The following is a 19,639-nucleotide window of genomic DNA, read 5'->3' as shown; positions in this document are numbered from 1 at the left end:
TGTGATAACATATTTAAGACAGGGTAAAAAAACACTGCACAGCAGCTGTGAGAGAAAGTTATGATAAAAAAAACTGTGAGAAACAATTTTTTAGACACCAAGGTCAGTGAAGAAGGAGGTGGAGGAGATGCTCCAGGCACTGGAGCAGAGATTCCCCTGCAGCCCATGGAGAAGACCATGGTGAGTCAGGTTGTCCCCCTGCAGCCTATGGAGAGGACCACACCAGAGCAGATATCCACCCTGCAGCCCATGGAAGACCCCATGCTGCAGCAGGTAGGTATGCCCTTAAGGAAACTACAACCCGTGCAGAGCCCACACTGAAGCAGGCTCCTGGCAAGAACTGCGGCCCATGGAGAGGAGCTCATGCAGGAGCAGGTTTTCTGGCAGTAAGTGCATCCCATGGGGGACCCATGCTGGAGCAGTCTTATCCTGAAGAGCTGCAGGCCATGGGAAGGACCAACATTGAAGCAGTTTGTGAAAGACTCTAGTCCATGGGTGGGACCCCACACTGGAGCAGGGGAAAAGTGTGAGAAGGAAGAAATGGCTGACAGTGTTATGAACTGACCGCAACCTCCCATTCCCCACCCCCCTTGCACCACTTGGGCGTGGGTGGAAGCATAGAGGCTTGAAAGCAGACCTTGAAGAGATGAAATTTGTGTGAAATGAGGAATACACAAAGGATTGTGAACTCTTCTAAATTAAAACATGGAAAAATGTTAAGGCGGGTCATAAGAGTTGAGGGAACAACAAGTAAAATAGTAGCAAAACTGATAAATCCTATTTCAAATACACTGGAGTTAGGAAGCTTGTCAGAAAATTTAAAGAGGCTGTTGATGAGCAATGTATAAAAGGAACTGGTAGGAAAAAACCTGAAAGAATTTTTTGGCATCTGTGTTCATTATGAAAGACCTTCAGAGATTTCCTTGCTGAAAAGACTATGAAAAAGTATCTCTCTCTGATGAGGTATCAGAAGAAGAGGTTACAGAACAAATGTAAGGAGAAGAAATTACCAGGACTCTACAGTGCTTAGCTTTAGAATTTTAGAGGAACTTGAGAATGTTATAGCTGGAATATTATGGTCAGTTTTTACAGGAGAAGGTAGACACTTAATGGAGTGCATCAGTTGAGGCCTGTGTTTCTTAACATATTGATAAGTGATTTAGAAGAGGTGGAAAAATGAGGAGATAAAGATACTGAAGAAGATGCTGACTAAAGGAAATGAAAATGAGAGCCAAATGCAAAGAACTGAAAAAGAACTTTGAGACACAATGATTGAACTACAAAATGGTAAATGTAAATTTACTATTTTACCACTTACTGAAAGTAAGTGTGAATATTTATAGAGATGCATATGGGGGAAAACTATCCAAGCTTAATAATCAGTTCTAAGCTTACTAAATGCACTCAGGAATGAGATCTTGGGATTAGTATAGATAGTTTTATGGAAACATTAGCTCAGTGCTCCACAGCTGTCTGAAAAGGTGTTATTAATAAAGGACTAGACAGCATTATTCCACCACTGAGTAACTCCACATAACATGATATGCAGTTCTCTCAACTCAAGGACATATTTGAAATGAAAAAGGTTTAGAGAAGGGCATCAAACATCAGAAAGGTAGAAAACAGGGAATGCACAAGGAATGACTAAGATGAGGACTCTTGAAACTAGAGGAGTGAAGACTGAGGAGCAACATGCAAGAGGGAACAGTGAATAGATGTTCCCAACCTCTTTTAATATAACTAAAAGGTATCATATGAAAATAGTAGTTTGTCCCAAACAAGTAAAAGGACATTCTTCACCTAGATTGTAGCTAAGCTGTAAAATCCTTTGTCCAAGGTTATTGTGAACATGAAAAACTTGTGGTTTAACAAAAAAAAATATTTGAAGGGATATGTGGTGGGTTGATCTTGGCTATCTGCTCTCTTACTCCCCCTCCTCAACAGGACAGGGGGAGAAAATAAGATGAAAAACCTCATGGAGAGGGAGACTGCTTAATACCATCACAGACAAAACAGACTTGAATTGGAGAAGAGTAATTTAGTTTAATGCCAATTAAAAATAAAGTATATCCAACTGGAGCTCAACAATATAAAGGTGATGATAAATTATCCTGAGAAGGATGAACAACAGCCAGTATATGGTAAATATTATTACTTCCTGAACTTGAGTAGGAAAATAAGAAAATATTGAAATTATAAGAAATGTTGAATTAGAAGTGGAAAGAGAAAGGCGCTTTTAGATCTTAATATATAGAGAAAAATCAAGATTGAATTCAGAGATGTTAGAGTACTGCATTGGGCGCATGTGGAAAGTTTTTGGTAGCAGAGGGGGCTGCAGGGATGGCTGCTGTGGGAAGAGGTCAGGGGCTGTCCTGTATCAGACACATCTGGTTCCAGCCAGCTCCACAACAGCCCCACCACTGGTCAAAGTGAAGTTGATGGTATTTCTGTGAAAGCATATTTAAGAAAGGGCAGAAAATGTCAGGGGGAAACATGACGGACAACAACACACAACAAAAGAGTGAGAAACAACAGAGGGAACACCAAAGTCAGAGGAGTATGATGTACTCCATGGCAGAGCAGATATTCCTGAAGGGATTGCAGCCCATGAAGGACCCAGGCCAGAGTAGAGGAAGAGTGAGAAGGAAGGAGTGACAGAGAGAAACCACTATATCCTGACTGCACACGTGCACGCACACACACACACTGCAATCCCTTCCACTGAAGGGACTGAGAGTAGCCAGTAGCAATAACAAGGGGGGAGGAGTCTAGAGTGAAGTTGAGCCTGAGAATGGGGGAAGAAAGGTATTTTCCTTAAGTGCGTTTGTTTCCCAATACCCAAATCAGTACTCAAATATTTATATTAATTAGCAACAAATTAAGTTAAATTCCCCAAAGTTGAGTCTGTTTTACCCACAGTAATTGGCAAGTGATCTCCCTGTCTTTATTTCAACCCACAAGTCTTCTTGCTCTCTCATTCTTCCTATTTTCTCCTCCCCCAATCCTGCTGGGTCGAGGGGTGTGAGTGAGCAAGTGGTTGCATGGGTGCTGCAAGCCAAGGTCAACCCACTACAGGGTACAAAACATTTGCAACTACTAAAGGACACAAAGGCAGAAAGACAAAGCTCTAAAAATATATTACAAGTAAGAGTTGAAGGACACAAGAGATTCATTTCTTAATGGAATGCACAACAGAGAAAGCTGAAGGATTTTGTGCCATTTTGCTTCTAAGAAAGAAATTTGGTAACAAATAACCTAATAAAATTTTAACAGTAAGATAGGCTATAAGATGAAGCAAGAAAAAAATGGACTATCTGGCTACATTAGAGGCACTTGCATTACATGATTAGACAAAGTTCACACTAGAGCAGATGCTCCCAAACTGTGGTTTGCACATGCATATCTGTGTGGTACACATACCAAACTGTATGTGAATAATACATAGCAACAGTAGTATGCAAGTGTCCCCATGAAGGAGCTTTACCTGAACTGTAAGGTAGGATCTTGACATATGGGGTTTGATTGATAACCAATGAGAACAATTACCTTTGTGCAGTTGCTGACCCAAGCTGTCTAATCAGTAGTCCCTCATGCCACTTCAGACTGTCAGGGCATTGATAGCATGGGCCAGTGGCTACCTGCTGAGGGGAGTCAGGGGTTATGGTGGATTTCTGAGCTGGCAGGGGAGAGGCCTTGCCAGCCTAACCCACCAAGCCCAAACAAGGCAACAGGGCAGGCTGGGGGGCAGTCCTCAGACCAGGGAATCAGGCACTTCCTTCCACTGGAATTTGCAGAGGCCGAGCCAGGACATGAGCCTGCAGGTGGGTGTCAGGATCAGGCCTGGTGAGGGTACCCAGCATCAGACCTGGGGTAGCTAGGCAGGGACATGATGATAGGGCTGGGTAGAGGCCAGGCTGAGACATCAGTCTGTGGGTCAGGGCCAGCTCAGTGATGCTCATGGCCAGGCAAGGCAGGGCTGTGGCAGAGCTGGAGACTGGCATTCCTATGGTATTGCTGGGGCAGGGACTGACAGCCCTGTGCTGAGCTGAAATAGGGCCCCTGGGCAAGAGTGGAGGAGGCTGATAAGAGCCAGTAAGGTCTATTAGAGCCCTCTGGGCCTGCACAAGCTTCACTTTTGCACACTTTCTAAAAAGCTCCATTGTATTATGTGAGTTACTGTCTCTCAGTCAAGCCTTTCAAATGATAACTCAGGAGGAGAGGAAAGTAAACAAGATTCATACAGGAGCATTGTTCTTACAACATTCTTAAAACACACAAAAAGACTATAGATTTTTTGGAATTCAGAATAGTCTCTTTTTCTTATCTCTTGCTTGTTCATTAAAACTACTTGTTTCCAGTAACAATTCCCTACAGTGTCTGAAACTTGCCCTGATTTGATGTTTGGTTGGTAGCTGAATCATACCTTTGTTTGACCTTGCAGTTGTCTTCATACTTCTCAAATTACACATACATTTTTTCACATTAGATTAATATTTTTTTATATTTTGATTTATATTAATAACATTTCAATTAAATCTTATCATTTCTATGCTATTATATACTACAGAACATGATAGCTAAAACTCTACTCTCAAACTCCTCAGCTTTATCTGTTCTGTTAAAAACTGCATGGAAGAGGATCAGTCACTGTCATGCACAAAACCTTTTCTCTCTCTTTTCCTTCAGACCATGACATACAAGCATGAAACAAGTTATTCTCCTTTGGGTATATTTAGAGGGTTCTTTTGGTCATCTCATCCATTTTTTGGTTTATCTTTATGTGGCTCAGATACACAATCAATATTTTTATTTTAAATTCCTATCCAAAATTCTCTAGCATCAGTTAGTATATCTGTTTATTTCCCAAGAAAAGCCAAGGAATTTGGTTTTGGATTATGATAATTTTCTCTATTAAAGCTTCAACTAAGGTATCACAGCATTTTATTTCAGAAAAATTTAAAATGGAAACTGAAAATAATATTAGGGGAGTACCAAGGTTTTTGTTTTTATTTTTAATGAAGCAACAATACTACTTTGAGAAAAAAATGCCAGTTTTGAGAGTATGTTTCAGACAAAAAACAACCCTTCAGTTTATTTCAGAATTTAAAATTTTTCTAAACATCAGCACTGAAGTGTAAAACTAAGTCAAACCATACCATAATGCATTAGATATTTACCAGTGTTTAAGAAAGTCAATTTTGGTATGGACTAAAAACTTCTAAAATTAAAGCAAACAGGAACCTAGGCATGATAGGGAGGAAAAAAAAATACTAAACTTAGAGTGATATACCAAGCCAAAGCAGATAGGTATATTCAAGGTAACCAACTCCCAATACTGAAGAAAAATTTACACAATTTACAGTGAATTCTTAAGAAAGCTTTGTTGCTTACCACTTTTGGGGGCAACCCTCTAATTTGTCCATTTCTTCTATTAAGCCTTTCCTCATAGTTTGATTTCTCTAGTCTTCCATCATTAAATAGAAAAGACCAAGTCATAACACCTAGTAGAAGTTACCTTATAATTGATTATTCTATTACCTATTTAGTTGATCTTAGGATCTTCCTGATCCCATCATCTGCTTAAATTAAGTATTTTATATAATACCATGTACATCTAAATATCATAGGTGATAATGAAAATGATTTCTTCATTTGATAGCTTTTATTCATCCTGGGGAAACTGCTAGCACATTAACCAACAACATGGATTTTTAAGCATTTTTGTTTCCCATTTTGAACCCAACCTCACTAGGCTTCTACAAGACCAGAAGTCAAGAGACTTTAAAATAATTTATACTGATCTACGAAGTATTTTTAATGCAAACTACCTCAACTAAACTAAGATAGCTTTCATTATTAGTTCCATCTCAGGAAGCAAACTCTAAAATTTACTGACAAGCCTGAATTACCATCACTCTCCAAATAGAGATTTAAGTGCAGTGCTCTTAATTAACATGGATTTTATAAGACCTAAATCGCAAAAATGGACAGAATAGAGTATGTTGCCTTTTAGTCTCTAAGGTCTTTTTTTTTCCCTTTATGTATTGCAAGAGACTTACATGAATATTTTTTTTCAAAAAAAGAAAATCACCCATTCTCTCCTCTACTCAATATATTTGTGAAAAAAGTATAAGTTGTTTTTCCCCAAACCTTATCTAACAAATTCATGACTGCAAGTGTCAAATAGGTTTCTGATGGAGGAAAAAACTATTTGTATATACTTAAAAGTTTTCAGAATACTGAAGGTCTAAACTTCTGAGCTAAAAGTTAGGTCAATAAAGTTACCTGTTTAATGAGTATCAGCAGTTAAGATAAATAATAAAGTATAACAGAAAGAAAAATAAAAATGCAATCTTATGCACTGCCATAACATGCTTGAGCTAATAAATACCACTAACAAATTCTCTCAAAATTATGAGTGTTGGTCTGTGAGAACAGAGTAGTGCACATCCTGGGGCTGTACGTCTATGTTGATTTGAAACAATATGCCTAAGTTGGACCCAAACTAGCTCCACAAAAAGCCACCGAGATCTCTTGGCACCATGCTCCCTCCCCAGAGTTCCCTATGCTAAAAGCTTTATTTTCACAAGAAACAACCCTAGGCCTTGCAAGTACTGGTGTTCTCTCTCTGAGCGGAAACATGCAAAACACCATATTTCTTTCATTGAGCCTGCTAACATCTGTACATAACGCAGGCCAGTTTAACCAGCATTACTAGTTTCATCTTACAATGTAAGAGTTTCAGGCAAACACAAACTCAAACCCCTGAGTTTCCCTGATGTCAGTAATATCTAAAGGAAACATATGCCACCAGGAAACATAATGGTATAATCATGATTATACAAACAGCTCAAAATAAATGCACCAACAACCTAATAAAAATATTATCTGACCATTCAGCTATTACAAAGAGCGGTAGGGCAATAACCTAGTTTAACCAAAGCTTTTTTACAGCATCCTTATTTATCATAGATATAGCTTGTGTTCTGTACAGCTTCATTATATACCAATAAAATTGAATCAATTCTAATTTCACGTCCTGAAGTATTAAATCACGAGGTGTGCAGGAATCAGAAAACATTCTCCCAGCAAATATAATACTGTATAATATGCTAGGTGTACTTTAATATTATTAAGTCTTTTTTAAATCATAACATTGCCAGGGAACAGAAGGCAACCTAGAGACTGCAAACGTGATTTAATTTTTACTATGCTATTGCAATTCCACATATGTGTTATAAAAAGATGAAATTATATGCTTATCTACTGGGTCTGGCTAGGACAATATTAACTTTGTTCATAACACCCCATATGATGTTATTTGTTGCTAAAAGAGCATTGGTAACACACCAATGCATTGGCTATTATTGAACAGCACCTGCACAGCATAAAGGCTTGCCCCTGCCCCCGGAAAAGCAAGTAGGCTAGGGGTAGACAAGAGGTTAGAAAGAGACATAGCCAAGACAGCTGACCCAAACTGACCAAAGAGAGATTCCATACCCGAGAACATCATGCTCAGCAATAAAAGCTCAAGAAGAGGAAGGGGGGACAGTCACAGTTATGCTCCTTGTCTTCCCAAGCAACCATTACACATGCTGAGGCCCTGCTTTCCAAGGAAGGGCTGGATAGCTGCCTGTACATAGGAAGCAGTGAATTACTCTTTTTGCTTTCCTTGTGCAGAGAGCTTTTGCATTCTCTATTAAACTTTCATCATCTCAATTCACAACTCTTCACCTTCTTTATATTCTTCTCTGCATCCCACAGGAGAGGGAAGTGGACGAGAGGCAGGCTGAGTTGACTGACCACAGCACTTTTTGGTCCCTCACATTGGGCACAAAAATGGATTGTACTGGGTTAACCTCAGCCAACAGCCAGATACCCACCCAGCTGCTCACTCCCCCTCCTGATCAGGACAGGGAGAGAAAATAGGATGAAAAAGGTCACGGGTCAAGAAAAAGACAGGTAGATTGCTTACCAGTTACCATTACAGGCACAACAGACTCAATCTGGGGAAATTTAATTTATTACCAATAAAAATACACTTGGGTAGTGAGAAACAAAGAAAGAAAAACCCAATCAAATCCAACAAAAAATCCAAACCTCCACCTTCCCCCAAACCCCTTTTCCCAGGCTTAATAGAACAGGGGGAGGATGAGGGGTTACAATCATAGCATCAGGACAGCCCAGTAGGAAGAGACCTCAAAAGATCATCTAGTCCAACTTTTCATGGGGAAAAGGGAGCCTAGATGAGATTAGCCAGCACCCTGTCCAGTCACATCTTGGAAACCTCCAGTGATGGGGACTCTACCATGTCCCAGGGAGAGGTTGTTCCAGTGACTGATTGATCTCACCATAAAAAAAATTCTTTCTTATATCAAGATGAAACCTCTCCAGTTGCAACTGGTACTTATTGCCCCTTGTCTTCTTCATGTGACTCTTTGTGAAGAGAGAGCCTCCATCCTCTTTATAACCACCCTTTAAGTACTGGAATATTGCGATGAGGACCTCCCCAAGCCTTCTCTTCTCCAGGGAGAAAAGACCTAACTCCAGTCTTTCCTCATACGGCAAGTTCTCCAGCCCTTTGACTATCTTTGTGGCCCTCCTTTAGACCCTCTCCAGTCTGCCCACGTCTGTCTTGAATTGTGAGGACCAGAACCGGACACAGTACTCCAGGTGCGGCCTGACAAGGGCTGAGTGGAATGATCACATCTCTATTTCTGATAGCAACACCCCTGCAGATGCAGCCCAGGATCCAATTTGCCTTTGTTGCCTGAGGAAAAAACATTGACCACCACCCTCTGAGCGTGGTCTGTTAGCCAGTTTCCTACCCACCTCACAGACCACCCATCTACTCTGTATCTTGCCAGTTTCCCACAGCCTTCTCCTGGACGAACAGCATTGAATGCCTTGCTGAAGTCCAGGCAAACAACATCCACTGCTCTCCCCATGTCGACAGAAGATATTATTTTGCTGTAGAAGGTGATCAGGTTAGTCAGCCATGATTTGCCCTTGGTAAATCTGGGCTGACTTTTCCCAGTCATCTGCTTCACTTGGCTTGTGATAGTTTCTAGGAGGACTCATTCCATTACTTTCTCAGGGACTGAAGTAAGACTAATGGGCATGTAGTTTCCCGAGTCCTCTTTTGGGCCTTTCTTGTAGATGGGTATGACATTTGCCCTCTTCCAGTCATCAGGGACATCCCCTGATCACAACTTTTCAAAGATTATAGACAGTGGCCTCGTAACAATGTCAGCAACGTAAGAATAGACTAGACTGTTTCAGTTGGAAGGGACCTACAACAATCATCTAGTCCAAATGCCTGACTAGTGTCAGCCACTTCCCATAGATTTATGTGGGTTGAGGCCTTGCAAGAGGCTGCAGACCAGCCCTTCCTCCACTACTGGTGGGTCAATGCATGCATTGTCATAGCTACTTGATCCTGTGATCTGGGGTCCAGCTGCATCAGTAAAGACAGAGGAAAAGGCGGCAGTGAGAACCTCTGTCTTATCAGCATTAGTAGTGACTAGCTTCCCTGCCCTGTTTAGCAACGGGCCTCTGTCTTCCCTCTGCTTCTGCTTACTGCTCACGTGCCTGAAGAACCCTTTCTTCTTGTACTTTACATCTCTGGCCAATTTCAGTTCTGGATGAGCCTTAGCCTTCCTGACTGCATGCCCTAGCAAGGTTCTTGTAGTCCTCGATGGATATTTGGCTGCCTTTCCATAGCCAATACGCTTCTTTTTTGCTTTTAAGCAAACCCAAAAGCTCTTTGTTAAGCCAGGGTGGCCTCTTGTTCTGCCTTCTTCCTTTCCCTTTGTAGGGGATGGACTGTTCTTGTACTTTCAGGAAGCTGTTCTTGAACAACTCCCAGAACTCACAAGCTCCTTTGTCCTCCATAGATACTTCCCACAGAATCCCTCACAGCCCAACTCTGAGCATCTTGAAGTTGGCTCTTTTAAAATCCAGGGTCTTTGTCCTACTACTCACCTTCGGCGTGCTCGGCGGGATCTTAAATTCCACAATGTTGTGGTTGCTGTATCCAAGGCTACCATTGGCAGTTATGTTGTCAAGTAAGTCTTCTTGATTTGTGAGTAGTAAATCTAGCAATGTGCCATTCCTAGTCAGCATGTCTAGCATCTGTAGCAGGAAGAAGTCCTCAGTGTATTCCAGGAACCTGATGGACGACTTGTGCACTGCTGTGTTGTTTTCCCAACAAATGTACAGTTAATTGAAGTCACCCGTGAGGACCGGATTCTGTTGGCCTGAGACTTCCTTGAGTAGCCAAAGTAAGGTTTCATCAAGGGTGTCATCCTCATTGGGAGATTAGTAACAGATACCTAACAAAAGATCCCCCTTGGTGACGATCCCTCCAGTCTTGATCCAAAGGCATCCAACAATGTTCACAGACTCCATAGCTTATGTCCATGCACTCAAACTAGTCTTTTACATAAAGTGCAACTCCAACTTCCTCCTTCCTATTTTTCCAAAAGAGTCAGTATGTAACAGTTCCTCTCTGCTGTGCTCCTTTCTCCTGCTCTAGTGTAGGTTCACTATGGCTGCATTTACTTCAGGAAGTATCCCACTGCTCCAGCATGGGGCTCTCCTCAGGCTGCCTCCTGTGCCAGACATATCCAGTTCCGGACAGCTCTGAACCAGTTTGCATATAAAGAAAAACCATATCTCTTAATAGCACATAATTTTTTAACAAAAAACACCAAAAAACCCCACACTAGTTACTCAAACCTTCATAATTTATTCACCTCACAAACCAGCTTGACAATTCAAAGGTTCAGAAACCCTATGAAAATACCATGGCTTAAAAAAATTACAACAGCTCAGCTGACCTACAACTGATTTACTGATCTATTATCTACACCACTACAACTACAAAAATATTTGTAGTCAAGAACACAGCCCAGAAGGAGGTGTGTGTAAGAGAAGCTGTAAGACATTTAATTTTGCAATTCTTGGCAAAAATATTGCAACATTTTTCTGAGGATCAGTCTGTTAACTGAGATTTACACTAAGATAGTAGGGAAAGTGAAATTAAGTATGAAATATAATAATAGAAGACATACTAAATGGAAGAAAGAATAAGAAGGTTAAGGAAAACCACAATAGAATTAAGTGTCTTAAAAACAGTGCTTTTTTGGTTTTATCATGGTTTAACCCCAGCCAGCAACTAAGCACCACACAGCTGCTCACTCACCCTCCCACCCAGTGGGATGGAGAACTGAAAGGGTAAAAGGGAGAAACTCACACGTGGGTTGAGATAAAAAGAGTTTAATAATTAAAAATAAATTATTATTATTATTATTATTACTGTAAGGAAAAGGGGGGGGGGGGGGAAATAACAGAGAGAGAAAAATAAAACCCCAAAAAGACAAGCGATGCAAATGAAAACAATTGCTCACCACCAACTGACCTACGTATAGCCAGTCTCTGAGCAGTGCCCAACTGTGTCCCCCCATAACTTTTTGTTCACCTCCAAACTACTTGCTTGCTGATAGGGCAGTGTGAGGAGCAGAAAACATGGCCTTGACACTGCGTAAGCACTGCTCAGCAGTAACTAAAACATCAGTGTTATCAACACTATTTTCAGCACAAATCCCAAACATAGCCCCATACAATCTACTATGAACAAAATTAATTCTTTCCCAGCCAAAACCAGCAGGGTTTTATTTAAAAAAAAATATTAATGCAGTTGTATTGAGTTTACATGACACAGTTTTGGTAGCAGGGGGGCTGCAGGGGTGGCTTCTGTGAGAAGACACCAGGGGCTGCCCCCATGCTGGACAGACCCAGTTCCAGATAGCTCCAAAACAGATTCACCACTGGCCAGTTGAACCAATCAACAATGCTGGTGGCACCTCTGTGATAACATATTTAAGAAAGGGTAAAAAAAAACCCCAACCTAACAAAAAAACCCCAAAAAATCCACTGTGCGGCAGGTATAAGAGAAAGAGGGGGGAGGAAGTCAGAAACACAATCCTGCAGACACCAAGGTCAGTGAAGAAGGAGAGGGAATGCAACTGATGCACTCTTTGACCAAACTTATGGTAGTTTGGTTCAGGCTCCAAAGTAAAGGCCTAGGCCATAACCAGGCCTTGAACTTCTCTAGTTCCAATCTGTTCCTGTTCTTTGAAAACCCACACAGGAACAGGGTGCCATGAGGAGCATTGATGCATATGAGCTTGGAGACTGGAACACCAATCATGCAATTAACACATGAATACCAGGTGGTTCTTCCAAGACTAATTTGTCAAGGAACAAAGAAAATTGTAGATACAAGGAGTCTCATACTTACCTTTTCTAATCACATGTAATTTGACTACAAGCCAACCACTTTATTCCATAAATATGACAGCCCAGGAGAGCTTTTTTTGAACGCTCGCTGCTAAGCAGCTAGCTGCACAGCAGTGATCTCCCCTTAAGCTGGGACATCTCTCAAGGTTACTCTTCAAGGTTGAGACCCTCCTTACCAACTGCAGATCTTTGATAAGTGACCAACATCATGCATAACACTGCATTGTAGTGCACTAAGATTTCTGAATTGGAAACTTTGAATTGTTATTACATCCTCTGTGCAGTAAGTAATAGAGTGAACCTTGCCATCAGACTTTGTTAAGTCTCACTTTTACAACATCTTACTTCAATAAACCCACTTTTGCTGATACCTTTGGCAGTGATTCTTTAAGCAGTCTAAAATCTCCCCCATGACAGGGAATAGGTGTATTGGGGTAAGAGCAGATATTCCCCTGCAGCCCATGGTGAAGACCACGGTGAAGCAGGTTGTCCTCCTGGAGCCCATGGAGGACAACATTGAAGCAAATATCCATCCTGCAGCCCGTGGAAGATCCCATGCTGTAGTAGGTAGATATGACCTGAAGGAAGCTGCAGCCCATGGAGGGCCCACACTGGAGCAGGCTCCTGGCAAGAGCTGCAGCCTACGGAGAGAAGCCCATTCTGGAGCAGGTTTTCTGGAAGGAACTGTGGCCTGTGGTGAACTCACACTGGAGTAGTCCATTCCTGAAGGACTATACCCCATGGAAAGGGCCCATGCTGGAGAAGTTCTTGAAGAAATGCAGCCTGTAGGAAGTGCCCACATTGGAGCAGTTCATGAAGGACTGTATCCCATGGGAGGGACTCCACGCTGGAGCAGGAGAAGAGCATAAGGAGGTAGGAGCAGCAGAGACAAACTGGTTTTAGTTTGTCATACAAAATTCCCCATCCACCCTGCACTGCTCAGGGGAGGGCAGAAGAGTTGGGAACAGAGAAGTTGAACCTGGGAAGGGGGGGGAGGTGTTTTTAATTTTGTCTTTGGACATAATCCTACTATATTAGTAATTGGCATTGACATTAAATTAATCATCCCCAAGGTGAGTGCGTTGCCTGTGACTGTAATTGGTAAAGGATCTCCCTGTCATTTTCTCAACCCACAAGCTTTTTTCATCTTATTTTCTCCCCCTGTCCTATTGAGGAGGGGGAATGAGAATGGCTTAATGGAAACCTGGCAACCATTTAAGGTTAACCCACCACATCAGTTAATCAGGAGAACATCAAAACACTGCAGTTCCTGAATAGGCAAAACACTCTTTGATTTCAATGGGAAAGTTTAGTGCATGAGGAATGAAGAACAATGACTAGAAGTAGAACAGAAAGAATTAAAACATATCAGATCACAACACCCTGTCATAATTTTAATATTTTGTACTATAAGTTCCCATGTTATGTAATTACTTGGGGATAAACTTCAGATTAAAGCAATACAGAGGACAGATAGGGAACTAAATGAAATTAACAACTGAGTATATATTTATGTTTTTAAATGAACATAACACCAGTTTAAAAAAAAATGCTAAATGGCACTAAGTATAATTTCTCTTATCCAATGCCATTTTGTCTTTACATGCTGTAAAGGTATGTGGAAAGAGTGTCTGCTCCTTTAAGGGTATCTAGTCAAAGGAGCCATAAACAAAATCAGAGACAAACCTGAGGGACAAGTGATAAGGGAAGGTCATGACAAGAACAAACCTGGCCAGTCACACTAATTGGTTAGGATATGTGGAGTGTGAGAATGTTTATTTCTTCAGCTGGTAGGATAAGGAAAGGGAGACAAACACAGAGAGACATAAAACCTGATCAATTAGCATTAACAAAGACAATAACCAGAAACAAAACTGGTCAGTCACGCTGAGGGGCTATCAAGAAACTGCAGGCAAACTATCAAAGGAGCTGGTCACAGGTAGAACAGGGCCAGTCAGTATGCTTGTCTGGATAAGCCCTGCACCTGATCACTGCAGTCTATCCTATAATCTTATATCTTCTTATTAAATATTTTCTTAACTATCTTTCTGCATAATCTCACTCTGTGTCACATGCATGTGTGCTGCAAGGATTAAGCACCAGCTACTGGTGAGACCTGTGTGTGAGTGGAATTTGGTGCCAGATACTGGAATCAGACAGGGAGTGTAGGTGCCCTGCAGCCTGTGCTGTCAGCTACTAGAGCAAGCGAGGGTCCTAGCATCAGTAGTTGGAGAGGGCCATAGATCTCTAGACATAGGTAGGGTACTACAGATTTTGTGCCTGGAATGCCTGTTACCGGGTGAGTGGATTTGGTGCAAGCTACAGGAGTAGGACCAGGAGTGTAGGCACCCTGTGGCCTCTGGTGTCAGTTACTAGATGGGGGGGGGGATAGGGGTGCCTTTAAACTCCAATCACTGGGGTGGGAACAGTGTCTGTCTTGAAAACCAGCTACTGGGAGGGACTGGTGTGAGTGAGGGGCTCAGTGCCAGCAGCTGGAGTGGGACTGCATGTCACAACCCATGTGCCTGGTGCCGGCTGCTGGTGAGGGCCAAATGTCTGTATCTTCTCCAAACCTAGTGTGCATATGTATTCACTAGCAAACTTCAAGCTGGACTAGCTGGCAAGTAGGAGGCCCTGGATCTGGGCAGGGATATCAGACAGGCAAGGGTCTGTGCTGGTACACCTAGAGGGACTTGCAAGTACAGAGTGCCTATAGGATAAGCATGTGCATGCTTGCTAGTGAACATCAAGCTGGACTAGCCAGCAAGTAGGGGACCCATGAGGCAGCTAAGAGAGCCCAGGATCTGGGCAGGGGTGCCTGACAGACAGAGGAGCTGTGTCAGTACTTGAGGGATCCGCAAACATGCACATGCTTGTGAACCTAAAGTGTTGTGTGTGTAATTTCACTAGTGAACTTCTATCTCTACCAGCTGCAGAGGAAGAAGGGGACTTGTCTGTCTATGTGTTTTATGAGAGTCCTATACATAGGAGCTGTTGAAGGCAATGCCTTATCTGTGATAGTCTGTGTAACCGGTCATGTCAGCATCCTCTGGCTGTGTGTGCACATGTGTCTCTGGGATACATGCTCAGCTTTGCTACTGGTGGAACCTGCAAAGGGAAAGTAGTAGTCATGTCCCTCAGCCTGGGCAGAGAGACCCCAGGTCCCCAGGCACACCAGGCTGGGCTCCAGAAGCCAGACAGGAGGAAGTCCTGGGCCAGAGCAGCTGGAGGAGGAAGCCATACTCTTTAACATCCCTCAACAAATTCATTTATCAGTTTTCACCCAGAATTTTGGACAAATTTGGAAAGAAACAATCTTTCTCTCAGCACCGATAGCTACTATACTGCATCATGAATTATAGCGCAACAGAACCAAGGACAATAAGTATCATTTTAGGCAGCTATACAAAAAGTAAAGATAGATCTTGGAATTATATTTACACACTGCCATCCAATTTCTTTAAAGAAAAAAATAATCTTAGAAAGGCATGTAAAAAACCCCCACCAATTAACAAGATATTTCAACAGACAATAGAACAAAAGCTTTCATTTACTTAATCATTAGAACAAATCAACAGAAATCAAAACACACACAATTTGGACACACCATTCCTTTAAAAGCTTTAAAACATCCCAGCATACCAATGAATTCTTTTCCCCCTTTAGCTTAAGGTTAAACAATTTGGATCCATTCTACTAAGTGTCAGGAATTGATGCTGCTGCCACTGCAGCAACCATAAAAGATCACAGGATGCAAATAGGCTGCAGCTACAATGTAGATGAGACAGAACTGCAACCTGCTTACAACTATTACAGTTGATTTGAGTAACTTTACATACCAACTATGTCCACTGAAGAAATTATGAGTTTAAAAGAACAGAGCTACCATTTATTTTAAATAAGGGCTATCATTTATTTTCATTTTCAAGAACAGTATCATCAAGTATATATGATGACAATTAGCCTCTCAAAACACTTTGTATTTAATACTGCAATCGAGTTGCTTATAATAAAAAAATCTTGTTTCACTGCAAGAGTTTTAGTACATTGTAAAACCACAATAAAATTAATACAAGTCAGACATACCTTTAGCCACAGCTTCTTTATACTTTTCTTTGGCAGAATTTACTTCTTTTATTAGTTGTCTATAGCTAGATTTTAGTTTTTCCAATTCTGTCTTTGTGACCTTTAAGAAAACAGAAATATAAAACATATTAAAAATACTTAACCTCAACATTACAAACAATTATTTTTTGCTAATGGCAAGATTACAGAATTTATTTTCCAATATAAGCATATTAAATTTTTTCATTAGCTTGAGGTTATCTTAAAAGGCTATTACTTGCTGTAAAAAAAACCCAAACCCAATAAACGTAAGGGATGAAATTGAGGCCTGAAACAGTTTCCCTATTTGAATCAGTGCAGTACAGTAACAACAAATGTTTAGGAAACAGTTTATCATAAATATTAGTACATTTTAATCAAGTGGGAAAAAGCACCAAAAAGGATGCTTATTAAAATCACAGTAGATGAAAAAGTTTATACAATATTCAGTCTCCACCTCAACACCAACCATGTTGCTGGAAGAAAAAAGAAACAGTGCTTTTCCATCTCTCAGTAGAGATTTCAGACTGATTTTTTTTTCTAGACCTGATTTTTGATAGTTTCAACTAACCTTTCCCCAGAGCACCTGAATGAAACCAATTCCTGTCAGCTTCACTGCCTAGACACAGCACTCTCAACATCAACAGGATGACTGCCATCAGGTTTTATTCTACCACTAATGCTAAAAGTAACAGAAAAGGTCCTGAACAGCTCTCTACCTGCAGACTCAATATTTGGTTTACGCTTGATTTACATTTTAGAATAGGGACTAGAATCCCACTTCCACCCAAAACATTCTGGACAGTAAGGAGCACTCATGAACAAAAGTTTTTAAAACTCTTATTCCAAGGACATCAAGGGATGTTATAAGTAGCCACCACCTCCAGCAGCTTCAGAGTCCAGGGATTCCTTCTGCCAAGCCACTGGAGCCCAGCCCAGAGACCTGGAGATCTCCACCCCAGGCCAACGGATGTCGCTGCTGCTTTCCCATTTGCAGGTACAACCAGTAGCAAAGCTGAGTGTGCATGCCAGACACATAAACACAGAGGACAGAGGGCTACACAGACTGCCACAGACAATGCACTGCCTTTAACAGCCAGGACTCGCACAAAACAAGCATAGACAACCAAGTCGCCTTCCTCCTCCATGGCTAGTAAGAACTAAAGGTCACCAGTGAAAGCACACACACCACACAATTCACAAGTGCATTCATAGATCCCTTGATGAGCGGAAGAGCCTCTCTGTCCCTCCATGTATTGAGTTTACATGGCATGGGTAGCTTCTGTGAGAAGAGACCAGTGGCTGCCCCCAAGTCAGACAGAGACAGATCCAGCCAGATCCAAGAGACCCATTGCTGACCAAAGCTGAGCCAATCTGCAACACAGGTGGCATCTCTGTGATAACATATTTTAAAAAGGGTAAAAACCACTGTACAGCAGCTGTGAGAGAGGAGTGAGAGAAAAACCTGCAGATGCCAAGGTCAGTGAAGAATGAAGGGGAAGAGGTGCTCCAGGCACTGGAGAAGAGATTCCCCTGCAGCCTGTGCTGAAGACCATGGTGACACAGGCTGTCCCACTGCAGCCCATGGAAGACCATGTCAGAGCATATATCCACACTACAGCCCATGGAGGACCCCATGCTGTAGCAGGCAGATATACCCTGAAGAAAGCTGCAGCCTCCAGAGAGGAACCCATGCTGGAGTAGGCTCTTGGCAAGAACTGTGGTCTGGGGGGGACCCATAATAGAGCAGTCCGTTCCTGAAGGACTGTACCCCATGGTAGGAGCCCATGCTACAGCAGTTCTTGAAGAACTGCAGCCTGTGGGAAGGACTCACATCAGAGCAATTAGTGAAGGACTGTATCTCATTGGAGGGACCCCACACTGGAGCAGGGGAAGCACAAGAGAAGAAAGAAATGGTGGCCAAGGTCAACCCATCATACTCCTATACCCCAGCCTGTATCCTGAGCCCTCCTACCCACTCCACAGATCTACTCACTGGCTAGTCCAGCTTGGCACTCATTAACAAAAACACACACTCCTACACTCATCTCGGAGGCACTCCACACTCTGAAACCAGGACAGCGGGTCATCCCAAATATCTGCCCACCTGATACCCCATGTGACTAAAAGTGCTGTTAACACACCAGTGTTTTAGCTATTGCTGAACAAGTGTATGAACAGCACCAAGGTCGTCTCTGTTTCTCACTCTGCCCCACCAACAAGTAGGCTAGGGGTGGGCAAGAAGTTAGGAGGGGACACAACCAGGACAGCTGACCCAGCTGACCAGAAGGATATTACATGCCATATAACATGATGCTCAGCAATGAAAACTGAAGGGAGGGGTATTTGGGGGAGGCAGCCAATACTCAGAGACTGGCTGGGCATCAGTCTACTTGTGGGAGGTAGTAATGCAAAGATGATCATTCACTTCTTTGTTTCTCCACCACCACCACTTAAGCGGTCTTTATTTTGACCCACAAGTTTTCTTGCTTTTGCTTTTCCTATTCTCTCCCCCATCCCACTAGGGGCAGGGGGAGTGAGTGGCTGCGTGGTGCTTAGCTGCTGGCTGGGGTCAACCCACCATATCTGTCCAAATAAATGCATATAGAACATTTTCAGTCTCTGCCTTATCAGCTAGCAGGGGAGAGAAAATGTTGAGGAAATATTGAAAATTGAAACTAGACACAGTCTATATATCACAGGTTATCACTTGTACCATATCACAAAAACAGAACCAAAAAAAAAAATTCATCCTTTTCTAAACAACTATAATAAATCTATAAAACATAGTTGAATAAAATACCTTGTACATCTCTGCTTCAATTTGTTGATGAACACAAACATAACTCTTCTTCACTTGCTGCTTATCTTTGATCATCATTGTAAGCCTATGCAAAGGCCCAGAATTCAGATCCTCTGCATGTGTCTTCATTATTTTACTCAGCTGTTCTGTTTGCTGCATCATGAGCAACCAAGACTATTAAAAAAAAAAAAAAGGCAGAAAAGCAGTTACTTATTCTGGCTTACAAATAACCTTATAGTGAACAGGAACTGTGGGGGAAATGCGTCAATTTAAAACAATTTAGTAATTTTATTTTAAGTTACCCTAAACTTGAGATCTTCTAAAAAAGTTCTTCCTGCTACAGCAAAACAATCCCTTGAATTTATTCTTTAATAAAAAAGTATTAGACTGAATAATGGGCCATATATGATTTATTTAAAGAACGGTATG

General features: G+C 41.8%; 1 protein-coding gene across 5 annotated transcripts in view; it reads right to left on the bottom strand.

The window, feature by feature from the left end:
- LOC130141965 (tyrosine-protein kinase Fer-like) overlaps positions 1–19,639 on the bottom strand; it is a 224,729-nt gene that overhangs the window by 165,341 nt on the left and 39,749 nt on the right. For 4 of the 5 annotated variants that reach the window (XM_056323318.1, XM_056323319.1, XM_056323317.1 and 1 more), the window contains 2 exons: positions 19,211–19,384; positions 16,390–16,489 (listed from right to left, as the gene is read on the bottom strand). In XM_056323318.1, coding sequence (XP_056179293.1) covers positions 16,390–16,489; positions 19,211–19,384 — 274 coding nt within the window. Of the gene's footprint in view, positions 1–9,984; positions 10,642–16,389; positions 16,490–19,210; positions 19,385–19,639 lie in introns of those variants that run through there. The other variant, XM_056323322.1, reaches the window with a different exon arrangement.

The sequence above is a fragment of the Falco biarmicus genome, chromosome W (genome assembly GCF_023638135.1).
Source record: "Falco biarmicus isolate bFalBia1 chromosome W, bFalBia1.pri, whole genome shotgun sequence".
In the NCBI taxonomy this organism is placed as follows: domain Eukaryota; kingdom Metazoa; phylum Chordata; class Aves; order Falconiformes; family Falconidae; genus Falco; species Falco biarmicus.
Note: the sequence above shows the minus strand (reverse complement) of the source record. Positions and strands in the feature narration are given on the sequence as shown.